The sequence below is a fragment of the Bombina bombina genome, chromosome 2, assembly GCF_027579735.1.
Source record: "Bombina bombina isolate aBomBom1 chromosome 2, aBomBom1.pri, whole genome shotgun sequence".
NCBI lineage: Eukaryota > Metazoa > Chordata > Amphibia > Anura > Bombinatoridae > Bombina > Bombina bombina.
This window is the reverse complement of record NC_069500.1, coordinates 586,751,010-586,767,967: the sequence shown is the minus strand read 5'-3', so window position 1 is coordinate 586,767,967 and position 16,958 is coordinate 586,751,010. Positions and strand designations below refer to the sequence as shown.

General features: G+C 37.4%; 1 protein-coding gene across 2 annotated transcripts in view; it reads left to right on the top strand.

Annotated features, from left to right (window-relative positions):
* PCSK5 (proprotein convertase subtilisin/kexin type 5) overlaps positions 1-16,958 on the top strand; it is an 868,299-nt gene that overhangs the window by 686,568 nt on the left and 164,773 nt on the right. For both annotated transcript variants that reach the window (XM_053702490.1, XM_053702492.1), the window contains exon 22: positions 1,006-1,142. In XM_053702490.1, coding sequence (XP_053558465.1) covers positions 1,006-1,142 — 137 coding nt within the window. The remainder of the gene's footprint in view (positions 1-1,005; positions 1,143-16,958) is intronic.

Sequence of the window (16,958 nt, the reverse complement as noted above, 5' to 3'; positions counted from 1 at the left end):
TGTCCTAGATATGATCCCAGTAGGTTTAGAGAGGGACCCAATTCTCATATTACCATCATCCAGCAATGCCCCTATTATATGAAAATGCTACACCTCTCTTATTATTACTCGCTAATAATATTATATAGGATCTCCTTCATTACAATACAAAGGTCTTCTCTCATAATATTGCCCCCACCCTCCATCACTTTAATATAATGGCTCTTTGTAAGACCAGTCATCTCATGGTCAGCCCAACCCATAATCTTTATTTATTATCCTACTCAGAATCCACATATCATCTGACAACAACCCTACTACCATAATCTTTATATATCCTTCTATGGTCCCATATACATGTTATACCCACCTGACCTCACTTACCATATTGCCTTTTCTGTTTCATCCCTCTTCACTATATCATTTCTGATTTTTGAGCTATTGGGCCCATTTAGGCAGCTTTGGAGCTCTTGAGGTGCAGGCTTGCTCATGTGAGCTTATAACCTCAAGTTAAGAAGCTGCGTTTTCTTAACCTCTCTGCAAGTTTAGAAGGTGTAGATTAAATCACCCTGGACTGGTACATCTGGGGTGATTGACAACCTCTGCTAACAAATATTAAAGAATGATCTCACACTTCTAAGATTTGCATTTCAGTTCTAGCATAAAGATTGAACATCCCAATCATCTTTTAGTAAGTAAAGAAATATATATGTGTGTGCATTTTGTATTAAAGCCCCTGTAGAGATCACTGCAGCAAAATATCCTTTCAATATGACAGCATATAGGTAATTATCTATATACGTAATTGTATTTAGTCATGAACATGGGAAGTATGTGGTATGTGATAAAAAATAGCTCACTCTTGCAGTCCTGTTTCTGCATGATATGAAAATATAAATAGCACACACGTTCAAAAAATATGTCGGCCTGTAATTCTTTACTAATATTGTCATATTTCTAAGAAAATAAGGTTAATGCAAATGATGGTAGTCACTTGTCATGATGTTAATTCTCCCTTTGTTTCAGGATTTTTAACGATGGACAATGTGTTCTCAAATGTCCCACTGGCAAATATGAATTCCACAGACAGTGTCACATGTGTCATAACACCTGCCATGAATGCAGTGGAAGTGAGCACAACAGATGTACATCGTGTGGTGCAGGTAACTGTGCAATACAAATCATACCACTAATATAAATCCAGTAATTGTAAGATTATAGAAGACATAGGACCAGATTACAAGTGGAGCACTAAATAATGTTAATTGCACTAGAAGTAAACTTTTTGCACTTGCCGGGTTGTGCTCATATTAGGAGTTGAAAGTAAACTGTTTTCGCTCACTTGCTAACCTGACTAGCGCAAAAATAAGAAGTTAGAATATTGTGTGCGCCTTCACGTATTCCTCCATAAAAGTCAATAGAGCAAAAAAAAAAAAAAGTTGAAAAAACCTAACACCCAAATCTTGCACAAATCCAAGCACATAAATATGAATATTTCACATTCCAATGTTCTTCACATAACAGAATATGTTCAATTTATTTATAAATAAATATTTCTGCACATATCTGATTTTTTTTTTAATTAACAATCACAAGCATACATAAAAACATACTTACAAGAAGTATGTATCAAAAAAGCACTCAAATAATTCTTAAAGTTCTAGTCCAAAGGCGTAGCACTGAAGTGATCAGGGATTGTCGGCTCTCTGCTCGAACACCCACTTTGAGATTTCTCAGATTTTTTCTTTATATTTTCACTTTGGACACCATTATACACATTTGGATATACACATTTACGTTTGGACTTTTATCTTATTTTGTTCAATTTGGGACTTATTTTTGGATATTTTACTTTGATGTTGACTTTTATTTGTAACATTAATTTTGTTTTTTCTTTTTGAGACACACTTATATAATGCATCACTTTGCTCCTATAAGGAGAAAAATTCAGAAAATGAATAAATATGTTTCCGAATTTTCTGATCCATTATTCATATTCAGATTTTTTCATTGTTCCTTCCTAAACCACAGTTCCCCGTCACTAACTCTAAGTTTAAGGTATAACCCCTGATGAATCAGCCAATAGAATGAGAGCTGATTAAATCTTATTGGCTGTTCAAGTCAGCCAATAGGATTTAAGCAGCTCTCATTCTATTGGCTGATTCATCATCCAATAGAATTAGAGCTGCTTAAATCCTATTGACTGATTTGAACAGCCAATAGGATTTTAGCATCTCTAATTCCAATTGGTTGATTCAAAATTTTCAGCCAATAGGAATGCAAGGGACACCATCTTGGATTGCGTACCTTGTATTGAATATTCATGTATGTATGGCGGCGACCGTATGAAGAGGCTGCTCCGCACCGGATGTCTTCAGGATGGACCCGCTCCGCGCCACCGGGATCAAGATAAAAGATGCCGCCTGGATGAAGATTGAAGAGGCCGCCTGGATGAAGACTTCTCACCGCCTGGATGAGGACTTCTCTGCCGGGATGAAGATCGTTCAAGAGGGACTTAAAAAACTGTAAGTGGATCGTCTTGGGGTTAGTTTTAGATTTTTTAAGGGTTTTTTGGGTGGGTTTTATTTATAGATTAGGGTTTGGGCAGTAAAAGAGCCATATGCCCTTTTAAGGGCAATGCCCATACAAATGCCCTTTTCAGGGCAATGGGTAGCTTAGGTTTTTTAGATAGTTTTTTTTATTTTGTGGGTTTGGGGGGGTGGGGGTTTGTAATTTAAGGGCCATTGATAGTTTATTCTAGATTAGGTTTTTTATTTTGGGGTGGTTTTTTAAAAATGGGTATTAGAATAGGAATATTTTTGATAATTTGTTATTTTGTGTAATGTATTTTTTTAGGGGGTGTTTGTTTTTTTTTGTAGCAAAAGAGCTGTTTAACTTAGGGCAATGCCCTACAAAAGGCCCTTTTAATGGCCCTTGGTAGTTTGGGGGGTGGGGGGTTGTATGCTGTTAGGGGGTGTTTGGTTTTTTGTAGCAAAAGAGCTGTTTAACTTAGAATGCCTTATAAAAGGCTCTTTTAAGGGCCCCCAAAACGCCCTTTTAAGGGCCCTTGGTAGTTTATTTTAGATTAGGCTTTTTTATTTTGGGGTGTTTTTTTAAAGGGTATTAGAATAGGAATAATTTTTATTTTTTTGGATACTTTTGTTTGTTTTTTTTGTAATGGTAGGTTTTTTTATTTTTTGTAATGGTAGGTTTTTTTATTTTTTGTAATTTTAGGTTTTACTGTAAGGTAGCTTAGGTTTTATTTCACAGGTAAGTTTGTATTTATTTTAACTAGGTAGTTAGTAAATAGTGAATAACTATTTACTAACTAGTCTACCTAGTTAAAATAAATACAAACTTACCTGTAAATTAAAAATAAAACCTAAGATAGTTACAATATAACTATTAGTTATATTGTAGCAAGCTTAGGTTTTATTTCACAGGTAAGTATGTATTTAGTTTTAAATAGGTATTATTTAGTTAATAATTGTAACTTTAATTTAGCTATATTTGAATTATGTTAAAGTACGGGGTTGTTAGGGTTAGGTTTAGGGTTAGGGGGTGTTAGGTTTAGGGGTTAATATAGTTTAATTTAGGTTGTTGTGATCTGGGGGCCGGCGGTTTAGGGGTTAATAGGTTTAGATAGTGTTGGCGATGTGGGGGGTGCGGTTTAGGGGTTAATAGGTTTAGTTCATGTCGGCGATGTGGGGGGTTGTGGTTTAGGGGTTAATAGGTTTAATTAGTGTTGGCAATGTTGGGGGGTGCGGTTTAGTGGTTAATAGGTTTAGTTAGTGATGGCAAAGTGGGTAGGGTGCGGTTTAGGGGTTTATAGGTTTAGTTTGTGCCGGCGATGTTTCAGAACTGCGGTTTAGGGGTTAATAGGTTAAGTTAGTGACGGCGATGTGGGGGGTGCGGTTTAGGGGTTAATAGGTTTAGTTTGTGTCCGCGATGTGGGGGGGGTGCGGTTTAGGGATTAATAGGCTTAGTTCGTGTCGGCAATGTTTCAGAACGGCAGTTTAGGGGTTAATAGGTTTAGTTAGTGTTGGCGATGTGGGGGGGTTGCGGTTTAGGGGTTAATAGGTTTAGGTACTGTTAGTGATGCGGGGGATGGCGATTTAAGGGTTAATAGCTTTATTTAGTGGCGGCAGTGGTTTAATATAATTTTGTTAGCTAGAAATAACGATTTGGTCCGTATAGAAGATTTGGTCCGACATTAATAATAATTTCGGTAACCGCTTCGAATGCATCTGAATTTTAAAATTTGGAACAACACGAATAAATTCCGAAACCTAATTACCGACACATACCGAATTATTACGAATGTCTCTAACCAAATTTTTTCACGGACTGAATCGAAAACGAAACGAAGCAAACCAAATGTTTCAATTGCGCACAAGTCTATTTTGTACTTCAGTGAAAAATAAAGGTTTGTTATGTGAAGGAAAGTCCCCCACTCAGTAGAGGCCTTTGTTTTTCCATTTATTTATTTGTTGTCTATACTCCGCCGGAATGAGATACTGTAGGGGCATTTTAGAGGAAAATTCTGGTAACAGTTTTTTGTTAAGATCATCCAGTGGTCAATCAAGAAATTAATGGTTTGAGGGTAGTTTTGGGTTTTGTGTCGATATGTAGATCCATCCCATATAAAGTATTCCGCTGAATTCTGGTTTCCCAAGTCTGATTCTAACTTAGCCCATATTATATCATTTCTCATGGAACCTAATAATGAAGTTTGGGCTAGTCTGGATGCATCATAGTGGTCTATTAAATTTGGGGCTCCAATTCCCCCAAGCTGTCTATGTTTGGTTAGAATTTGGAAGGGAATTCTCGATTGCTTCTTACCATTGATAAAGTGAATGATCTCTGACTGTAGGGAGATTAAGGCCTGTCGGGGAATTGGGATAGGTAGGGTTCTAAACAAATAGAGTATTCTCGAAAGAATGTTCATCTTAATGGCCGATATTCTGCCATACCAGGAGAAATTAAAGTGTTTTCATTTCACAATATCTTTACGTAATTCCTTAAAAAAGAAGAGAATAATTTATTTTTTATAAATCTGCATACTTAGTGGGCAAGTTAATTCCTAAGTATTTGATATGTGTTTTAACCCATGAAAATGTGAAATTTGTTTCTATAAGTTTTTTATATCCTGGTATGGCAGAAAAACGCTGGAGACTTTCATAGAGGTGTGTGGGGGGGAAATGAGAGGTTTTGTCAGCGTTAGTAAGACATCGTCTGCAAAAAGGTTTATCTTATAATCAGTGTTTTTTTATATTTAGTCCGGTAATATCTGTGGATCGTCTGATACTCGCTGCTAAGGGCTCCATGCATAGAGCAAACAGCAGGGGGGATAATGGGCAACCCTGCTACGTCCTATCTACTTTTTGTAGATTACCCAATTTAAGGTGTACTATGGAATGGTCCGACCATACACAAGTGTGAATTGAAGATGAGTTTAAGGTGAATTGTAAGATTTGGCTGATGAATAAATAGTCAAGTTTTGTGTGCCGCAGAGAAATATGTTGTGTCTGTAGTGTTTCCGTATAGTGTTTTCCAGGAATCAACTAGGGAGTGTTGAGCTAAATGATCAAGTATTGTTTTAGTCATTTTGTGTTGTCTACTAGATAGCAGATTAAGTTGTTTTCCATTGTGCAATGTAAGGTCTACGTTAAAATTTCCTGCAAGTATGATCCTGGTTTGGGACCAATCAGTTAGCCAATGTGCAATTTGCTTGAAAAAGGTCTCTTGCCTTTCATTGGGGGCGTATATATTGCAGAATAGAATGTCTGTATCTTGTAGCTGACCTCTTACTAACAAGTATCTGCCCTCCCTGTCTTCTATTGTCTCTTTGTGTATAAAGGGTAATGAGGAATGTATGAGTATCAAGACTCCTCTTTTTTAGAGTCTGCTGTAGCATGGTAGTGTTGATTAAACTCTTTAGCCCAATATTTAGGTATTTTTGACCTCAGAAAATGTGTTTCCTGAAGAAAAATCACATTTGCTCTAAATTTTCTTAAATTTTTGTATTGTGTGATAGCGGTCCTACGTTTAATGTCAGGATTCAAACCTCTAACATTATGAGAAACCAAATTAATCATCAAGGAATCCATCTATTGTAGTATGTATTGGGGAGAGTAAAATTCTGCCTAGATTCTGTCAGGTTGGAGTGTGGATGTTGACTATCTTTGCTGAGGTGGGATCCTAGTCTCCACCTCAAACTATGTGACACATTTAGTATGTGAGCAATATGAATCAGTAACCAAAGAAACATAAAAATTGTAAACAAAACCGTACATAACAAACAGTACTAACTAAACTAATAAGGTACATTGTAGTATGCATCTAACAATAATAAAACAATATTGGAGGATTCATCAGCTAAATTCTAACAATTAATATGATTAGGCTTAGCTATCCAACTAATTTTAGCAAAATAGAGGGAGGTATTTATTGGGTAGATTAGTAATCCTGTGGGATAATTAGTATTACTATTATAGTATTAGTAGTCAAGATTTCTAAGGGCCTAAGCCATATCATCCCATTTTGCTTATACATGCTAAGGCAAATTAAGGGTCTATGTCAGCAGGAATGGTATGGGGTATAAAAAATAGGTTATGCAGTCTCACGTGAGGATAAGTCCATAGGTATGGTGCTCTGGAACTTTATCCCAGAGTTGGTGTTTCAATATTTCCTTCTCTTGTTGTGATCAGTCACGTTAGCTTCTGTTTCTTTTTGTTTGCCTTTGACCAGGAGGATTTTTGAGATGATAGTCATATGTGTGATGAATCTGTGGTACTTCTTTAGGGTCCTGTGGTTGTTGTTCTGGTGGGTCCAGACCCAGGGACTTGCAGGCCACGGGTATATCTTGAGTCTCCCTGATAGAGATTATTTTGCCCTCAATATTGATATTGAGTGAAAAAGGGAAACCCCACCTATATGGGATGTTATGTTTCCTCAGCAACATGGTAAAAGGCTTGAAGGATGCACGTCTCTGGAGAGTCTTTGGACACAGGTCTTGATAGAATTGATCCACGTTCCCTTAGAACTTAAAGGGACAGTCAACACCGATGAAAACTTTATCCCATACCTTAGATCAACCAAAAAAAAAGAGCCTGCATCGCATCCCATCTTCAATAACACTAACTTTAGGTGGCTAATCTTCAATGAACATTTAGTTAACAACAGCAGATATGGCCACCAAACTCCTCCCCCTGTTACGTAGGAGGCTTCTTCTCTAAGTCTTCAGCCAATGAGAATCAAATCCTCAGCTAGATTCTTTAGCCACGTTACGGAGACACTGCTCTATTTCTAATAGCAAGTGTGTGCATTAGAAATAGAACAGTGTCCCTGCGAACGAGTATGGATTTAAAACAAGAAGCCTCCTACGTAACAGGGGGAGGAGTTTGGTGGCCATATCTGCCGCTGTTAACTAAATGTTCATTGAAGATTAGCCACCTAATGTTAGTGTTATTGAAGATGGGATGCAGTGCAGGCTCTTTTTTGGTTGATCTAAGGTATGGGATAAAGTTTTCATCTGTGTTGACTGTCCCTTTAAGGGTATGTTGGTTTCTGGCTGCTGATAGGATGTTTTCTTTCTCATTAAATCTGAGGAAGTTGATTATCACATCTCTGGGTGGAGCATTCTCCCTGGGTTTGGCTTTGAGTACCCTGTGTGCTCTTTCAATTGACCATTCTGTTTCTCCGCCTTCCCCAGTGATGGCAGTAAATAATTGTATAAGATATGATAGTAGATCTTTCGCAGTGATTGTTTCAGGCACCCCTTTCAAGCATATGTTGCATCTCCTTGTCTGATTCTTGAGATCTTCAATTTATCTTGGGCCTCTATTAACTGAAGTTGTTGAGAGGAAGTAGTTAAAACCATCATAGTCATGTCATCAACCATTGAGTCTCTGGTTTCTTCTACGGTTTCCACCGTGTTACCTAGCTCTGCTGTCAGTTTGGATTTCTGCTAAATTTTTTGTTATTGTAGTATGCATCGTATCCATTTTGTTCCATAGCTTCTCGAAATTTAGAGCTATATCTTGTTCAGATACTAGCTTTTCCAGGTCCGCTTTAGTGATCGGGTTTGTTCTTCCCCTGCTGCTTGAGACCCAATAATGGAGTCTGCATCTTCATCGGTATCAACTGCTGTGTTAGAGTGTGGCTTATCTGTTTTTGTAGTTTTGAAAAATGCATTGACTGAAGAGGGTTTATTTCCTTTTTCTGATTTTGACATTTTTCTTGCTGACATTTTGTTGTGGGGTATTCAGAGTAGTGTATCATGTTCTGAGACAGCTTGCCTAGTGTTTAGCAGATGTGGGCAGTCAAATCCCTGACCTAGGGTTGTGTCGCATGATCAATAAATGTTTATGGTGCTTCTGTAAGAGTTCTTTTATTTATTTGTTGGTACCAGGTCAGTACCGTTGCTGGATGTAGCGTATGTGCTATATACCCCTTTAATATCTTGTAATTAGATATCCCTCTGTAGCTGGTTTAGTGGTTCAGACGTTGTCTGTGTATATCATGACTTAGGCCCCTTTCTTTCATCTTTATAAAATCTGCTAGATTCCTTTTATCATAGCTTTTTGCGCCATGCTGCTTCTGTTAGCTGGCTTGTATGTAAGCACGTTATAGGAACAAATCCTCTCTCACATCTCCATATGTTCCCATTATAGCTGACTTATCGATCATAGTTTAAGAGAAACTTCAGTCTTTTTAATGGCCACGTGGTTTATGGTATTGGGAACTCACGGTTGTGGCGCATTTATGTCTAAACCTCCGCCTGATGTGTTGTGGCTCCCGATCACCTGTCTCTTGCCTCCGATTGGGTCCTGTTCAGTTTATGATGCGGAACAGGGATTTGCCTCCTGCCGTGTGCGGTATTATAGGTCGAAGGCCGCTTCTGTGAGTCCCGTGGTGTAAATGATTGCCGCTGCTCTCCTGCAGCTTTATTCTGGATGCCGAGTTCAGCGCATAAGGTCGCTGTTCTTTATCTGCCACTGTTGGGAGCCCTTATTTTGGCTGTTTCCTTTTTACTAATAGCCTATGGGTCTCCAAATAGTGTTTACTTAAGACAGAGCTCCTCCGCTATGCAGCCATCTTGGTTGGCTTCCAGGCTCCGCCCCCCCACTAGTTTAGTTTTTTTTAGTGTTAGTTTTTTTTTTATTTTGGGGGGTTTGGTGGATGGGGAGGGTTTACTGTTAGGGGGTAATTGGCAATTTGTTTAGGTAAAAGAGCTGTTTAACTTAGGGCAATGCCCTACAAAAGCCCTTTTAAGGGCTATTGGCAGTTTAGTATTAGATTAGGGGGTGTTTTATTTTGGGTGGATTTTTATTTTTATAGGGATATTAGTTTAGGTTTAATTTTTTTATTTTGGATATCTTTGTTTATTTTTTTCTGTAATTTTACTTTTTTTGTTGTAATTTTAGCTTTGGAGGTTGTAGTTTTTTTTTTTTAAATAGACTGCCCTCTGGGAAGGCTTATCGCCTAGTAAATATATAAATAAATATGTATACATAAATAGACACACACATATATATATATATATATATATATATATATATATATATATATATATATATATATATATATCTTTACGTGTAGATGTATGTATCTTAATGTTAAAGCCCTTTGCAGCCTTTTTTTTTTCTAAAACCTGAAATCTCATATCTTCAAGCCCTTATAACTTTATTTAAATATGTTTTTATTAGGTAGTGTTATTATGAGTGTAACTGTACTTTGTAATGTATTTTATATGTGTTTTGTGACACTTTTTAGTTTTGCCAAACAATAAACGAGAGCACTGAAGTAACAGTAATCATTCTAGTGTAAATCGTAATTGTGATCAAGTTACATTCAAAAGCATTTACTTTCAACATCTAATATAAGCTATAAACCCAACAAGCGCAAACATCCACTTACCCATAGATCTTTTTTGTGTTATTTGAAAACAGCTTAATTTAATAAACAAATGTACTTTTTTACCTAATAAAACTTCAAGAAAAGAAAAGGAATAGTTATTTGCCATGCTTGATATAACTTGCAGCACGCTCTAGTAAAAACTACTACTTACATGACAATTACAAATATTACCTCTTATGAGATGACAGAGGTGGTGGGACTCAATACTGAGTACTCCTACAAAAAAGCCATATATATATATATATATATATATATATATATATATATATATATATATATACACACTCACACACATCTAGTTTTAATACCTTCAGCCCAAAGGAATGTATTAATTATTTGAAGAATTTAAATTAAATTAAATAGTGGCTTTTTGTTTGCTCAGGCTCCAAAATCATTGCTTAGAAACAGTGTACTATAATCTGAGTAATTAATTAGGGTGGGGGAAGATAACAATTGCATGCTTGCTCTCTGCTCTTTCGCTGACAATCCCCACCAATGAGAAAATGCTGCTTACACTACAGCCATAGCTCTCAAAAACATGCACATTATCAGTAGAAAAAAGAAGAAGAAGAAAGACCAACTATTGGCTGAAAACCAAGCACTGGATTTTCTTATGACTTGAGTTTCTGCCATGTTGAGGGGCGTGTTTTGGCAAACAATGCACTTGCCTAGGGCAGCAGATTTAGGGAGGGGCAGCATGTTTTGAATCTCACTACACACACCCTCACTACACCCACACAAACCGGTGTCAACTCTATTATTGTCCTCTGAAGTCCCAGTTGTACGTCCTATTCAATTTGAACTCAAAATAAATAGCAGTAAGTTAACCTTTTTCATGAAAACATAACATATTTAAAAATTGTTTTTTTTTTCATATGCATGATAGAAATATTTACTGTTTACTGACCTATTAAATGTAAGTCTAATACGTACTTGCTTAACATAAGTTGCAAAATAGCTATCTTCAAAGCATGTTTGTCTGATACTCTGTGACAATTAGTTCTTACTTATGCTGGGAACTGTTCATCTGTTCCCATTAGTCTTACACATCTATTTGGGAGTTGGCTACCTGAACTTCAGTTGTCTCTTTCTTTATGTGTATTAGAGGGCACTGCTTCATCAGTTTATAAATAAATTACCCAAATCTGGAATTCCAAAATCTAGAATTATTCCTAAAGCTAAACTTTTTTGATTAATATTTTTTTAGTAATTAGTAAATATTACTATTCCCCCCCCCCCCCCCCGCTATTTAAGGGACAATATACTCATATACTAAATCACTTAAAACTGATGCAGCATAATTGTAAATCTCTATGTAAAAAAAGGAAGATATTTTACTTCACAATTTCCTCAGTTCACCAGAGTAAGTCCTGTGTAAAAAGTTATACTTAAGCTGCTCCAAAAAAACAGAAGAACACAGAGGCACCAATATGGCCTAGTAACGTCTGTATAAAGGGTTATTCAGTAAGGTACAAGATGGTACTCACAAAAGAGATGCAGCCAATGGTGCAGATGGAACAGACTGGATCAATAGCAGTGGCCCAGCTCACTGTGTGCCAGCGTTCAAGCACTCAATCAAATAGTCAGCAGGCAAGGTGTTTGTACCTGCCAGTGATAAAAAAATAGTTACCATAGCTTAGTACAGTGGAGATATGCAGTGAAATAACACTTAGTTATTGCACTTACAAGATGTAGCGCACGTCCAGGTGCAGTAAAGGCATGCTAGGACCTCTTAGTCGCCCAGTAGACTATACTTAGACGTTTGACAGGATCCTCTCAGCACCACACGAAATGAGGGCCCAGATAAATCCCAGAAGACACCAAGTGTATCATAAAAACATATAATTTTATTTAAAAACAAAGCAACGCGTTTCTCAGCCCTTCAAAAGCTGTTTCCTCAGGCTATGCAATGATAATAATAATAAAAAATGGAAACACTTGCTATTTAAACCCTTCCTGGTCCTACAATAGGTTAATAGATACAGACCCACCCCCCTAATCCTCCAATGGTCTGTGTACAAATATCCATTGATAGAACAGCACCTGACCTCCGGTCAGCTGCAAGTTAATTTGACTAATAATATCATCTGTTGCTTGTATTGATTACTCTGGTTGTAGGATTTTGAGCAGGGAAGCACCCCCTATGGGAATTTGTTTTGATCATCTTATATCCCCTATTTTCTATACTTCAGCTTCAGTCCAGCTACAGGTAAAACACAAATTAAAAAAATGAAGAAATGAACAGCAGCCAATTAGCATCAGCAGTGCTGAAGTCATGAACTCTTTTACTGTGAACTAATGAGATTTCACTTAACTCTCATGAGATTTCATAGTAAACTTCCTTAAACTGAATAGGGAAATAACATGAGTATGCACAAGACTCACTCCCTTGCCTGTCCCGGGACAGACATACTGGTTTGCTGCTTAAAGTCCTTTACAATGGGATGGAAATACTTTTTTACCTAGAGATGTTCAGGTGATATTTTCTAGTCAGCTTTTTACAGCTATGCTGCTTCACTTTCAAGGGTTTGAACATTTGGGTATCATGGCCCTTTAAGACTTTTCTGTGTTCGAAAATGCAAATGCTAGCCTATGTTTATTTAAAACAATAACTATAACCTTCCTGATTACAGTACTTTTTTTTTTGGGATGTAATATTTTTATTGAATGTTTTCAACAGAAGAGGAAAGATTAACAGATACACATATATCTATGCATATCATTGTGCTACAGTACTATACAGAGATAATATAGGATTGAGTCTTCCTAACATTACAATAAAAAGGAAATTAAATAAACAAACACTTAAAGGGACAGTATACACCAATTTTCATATAAATGCATGTAATAAACACTATAATATGCACAGATACTGATATAAAAATCCAGTATAAAACTGTTTAAAAACTTACTTAGAAGCTTCCAGTTTAGCTCTGTTTAAATGGTTACTGGAACACCCACTGCAAGTGGGAAATAGCAGACACTCCCCCTTTCTTTGCATAGGAAAAGACTCTTTACACAAACAGAAGCAAGCTGGAGTAGGTATACATCGGTATTCTCCTAAAACTTTGGGGCTTGTTTAGGAGTCTGAAAACCAGAGCAATGTTATTTAAAAATAAGCAAATAAGCAAAACTATACATTTTAAAAAAAACATAATTTAAGTAAGAACTTACCTGATAAATTCATTTCTTTCATATTAGCAAGAGTCCATGAGCTAGTGACGTATGGGATATACATTCCTACCAGGAGGGGCAAAGTTTCCCAAACCTCAAAATGCCTATAAATACACCCCTCACCACACCCACAATTCAGTTTAACGAATAGCCAAGAAGTGGGGTGATAAAAAAGTGCAAAAGCATATAAAATAAGGAATTGGAATAATTGTGCTTTATACAAAAATCATAACCACCACAAAAAAAGGGTGGGCCTCATGGACTCTTGCTAATATGAAAGAAATGAATTTATCAGGTAAGTTCTTACATAAATTATGTTTTCTTTCATGTAATTAGCAAGAGTCCATGAGCTAGTGACGTATGGGATAATGATTACCCAAGATGTGGATCTTTCCACACAAGAGTCACTAGAGAGGGAGGGATAAAATAAAGACAGCCAATTCCTGCTGAAAATAATCCACACCCAAAATAAAGTTTAATGAAAAACATAAGCAGAAGATTCAAACTGAAACCGCTGCCTGAAGTACTTTTCTACCAAAAACTGCTTCAGAAGAAGAAAATACATCAAAATGGTAGAATTTAGTAAAAGTATGCAAAGAGGACCAAGTTGCTGCTTTGCAAATCTGATCAACCGAAGCTTCATTCCTAAACGCCCAGGAAGTAGAAACTGACCTAGTAGAATGAGCTGTAATCCTCTGAGGCAGAGTTTTACCCGACTCAACATAGGCAAGATGAATTAAAGATTTCAACCAAGATGCCAAAGAAATGGCAGAAGCTTTCTGGCCTTTTCTAGAACCGGAAAAGATAACAAATAGACTAGAAGTCTTTCGGAAAGACTTAGTAGCTTCAACATAATATTTCAAAGCTCTAACAACATCCAAAGAATGCAACGATTTCTCCTTAGAATTCTTAGGATTAGGACATAATGAAGGAACCACAATTTCTCTACTAATGTTGTTGGAATTCACAACTTTAGGTAAAAATTCAAAAGAAGTTCGCAACACCGCCTTATCCTGATGAAAAATCAGAAAAGGAGACTCACAAGAAAGAGCAGATAATTCAGAAACTCTTCTGGCAGAAGAGATTGCCAAAAGGAACAAAACTTTCCAAGAAAGTAATTTAATGTCCAACGAATGCATAGGTTCAAACGGAGGAGCTTGAAGAGCTCCCAGAACCAAATTCAAACTCCAAGGAGGAGAAATTGACTTAATGACAGGTTTTATACGAACCAAAGCTTGTACAAAACAATGAATATCAGGAAGAATAGCAATCTTTCTGTGAAAAAGAACAGAAAGAGCAGAGATTTGTCCTTTCAAGGAACTTGCGGACAAACCCTTATCTAAACCATCCTGAAGAAACTGTAAAATTCTCGGTATTCTAAAAGAATGCCAAGAAAAATGATGAGAAAGACACCAAGAAATATAAGTCTTCCAGACTCTATAATATATCTCTCTAGATACAGATTTACGCGCCTGTAACATAGTATTAATCACAGAGTCAGAGAAACCTCTTTGACCAAGAATCAAGCGTTCAATCTCCATACCTTTAAATTTAAGGATTTCAGATCCTGATGGAAAAAAGGACCTTGCGACAGAAGGTCTGGTCTTAACGGAAGAGTCCACGGTTGGCAAGAGGCCATCCGGACAAGATCCGCATACCAAAACCTGTGAGGCCATGCCGGAGCTACCAGCAGAACAAACGAGCATTCCTTCAGAATCTTGGAGATTACTTTGGAAGAAGAACTAGAGGCGGAAAGATATAGGCAGGATGATACCTCCAAGGAAGTGATAATGCATCCACTGCCTCCGCCTGAGGATCCCGGGATCTGGACAGATACCTGGGAAGTTTCTTGTTTAGATGAGACGCCATCAGATATATTTCTGGAAGTTCCCACATTTGAACAATCTGAAGAAATACCTCTGGGTGAAGAGACCATTCGCCCGGATGCAACGTTTGGCGACTGAGATAATCCGCTTCCCAATTGTCTATACCTGGGATGTGAACCGCAGAAATTAGACAGGAGCTGGATTCCGCCCAAACCAAAATTCAAGATACTTCTTTCATAGCCAGAGGACTGTGAGTCCCTCCTTGATGATTGATGTATGCCACAGTTGTGACATTGTCTGTCTGAAAACAAATGAACGATTCTCTCTTCAGAAGAGGCCAAAACTGAAGAGCTCTGAAAATTGCACGGAGTTCCAAAATATTGATCGGTAATCTCACCTCCTGAGATTCCCAAACTCCTTGTGCCGTCAGAGATCCCCACACAGCTCCCCAACCTGTGAGACTTGCATCTGTTGAAATTACAGTCCAGGTCGGAAGCACAAAAGAAGCCCCCTGAATTAAACGATGGTGATCTGTCCACCACGTTAGAGAGTGTCGAACAATCGGTTTTAAAGATATTAATTGAGATATCTTTGTGTAATCCTTGCACCATTGATTCAGCATACAGAGCTGAAGAGGTCACATGTGAAAACGAGCAAAGGGGATCGCGTCCGATGCAGCAGTCATAAGACATAGAATTTCCATGCATAAGGCTACCGAAGGGAATGATTGTGACTGAAGGTTTCGACAAGCTGAAATCAATTTTAGACGTCTCTTGTCTGTTAAAGACAGAGTCATGAACACTGAATCTATCTGGAAACCCAGAAAGGTTACCCTTGTCTGAGGAATCAATGAACTTTTTGGTAAATTGATCCTCCAACCATGATCTTGAAGAAACAACACAAGTCGATTCGTATGAGATTCTGCTAAATGTAAAGACTGAGCAAGTACCAAGATATCGTCCAAATAAGGAAATACCACAATACCCTGTTCTCTGATTACAGACAGAAGGGCACCGAGAACCTTTGTAAAAATTCTTGGAGCTGTAGCTAGGCCAAACGGCAGAGCCACAAACTGGTAATGCTTGTCCAGAAAAGAGAATCTCAGGAACTGATAATGATCTGGATGAATCGGAATATGCAGATATGCATCCTGTAAATCTATTGTGGACATATAATGCCCTTGCTGAACAAAAGGCAAGATAGTCCTTATAGTTACCATCTTGAACGTTGGTATCCTTACATAACGATTCAATATTTTTAGATCCAGAACTGGTCTGAAGGAATTCTCCTTCTTTGGTACAATGAAGAGATTTGAATAAAACCCCATCCCCTGTTCCGGAACTGGAACTGGCATAATTACTCCAGCCAACTCTAGATCTGAAACACAATTCAGAAATGCTTGAGCTTTCACTGGATTTACTGGGACACGGGAAAGAAAAAATCTCTTTGCAGGAGGTCTCATCTTGAAACCAATTCTGTACCCTTCTGAAACAATGTTCTGAATCCAAAGATTGTGAACAGAATTGATCCAAATTTCTTTGAAAAAACGTAATCTGCCCCCTACCAGCTGAGCTGGAATGAGGGCCGCACCTTCATGTGGACTTAGAAGCAGGCTTTGCCTTTCTAGCAGGCTTGGATTTATTCCAGACTGGAGATGGTTTCCAAACTGAAACTGCTCCTGAGGATGAAGGATTAGGCTTTTGTTCTTTGTTGAAACGAAAGGAACGAAAACGATTATTAGCCCTGTTTTTACCCTTAGATTTTTTATCCTGTGGTAAAAAAGTTCCTTTCCCACCAGTAACAGTTGAGATAATAGAATCCAACTGAGAACCAAATAATTTGTTACCCTGGAAAGAAATGGAAAGTAGAGTTGATTTAGAAGCCATATCAGCATTCCAAGTTTTAAGCCATAAAGCTCTTCTAGCTAAAATAGCTAGAGACATAAACCTGACATCAACTGATAATATCAAAAATGGCATCACAGATAAAATTATTAGCATGCTGAAGAAGAATAATAATAATATCATGAGAATCATGATCTGTTACTTGTTGCGCTAA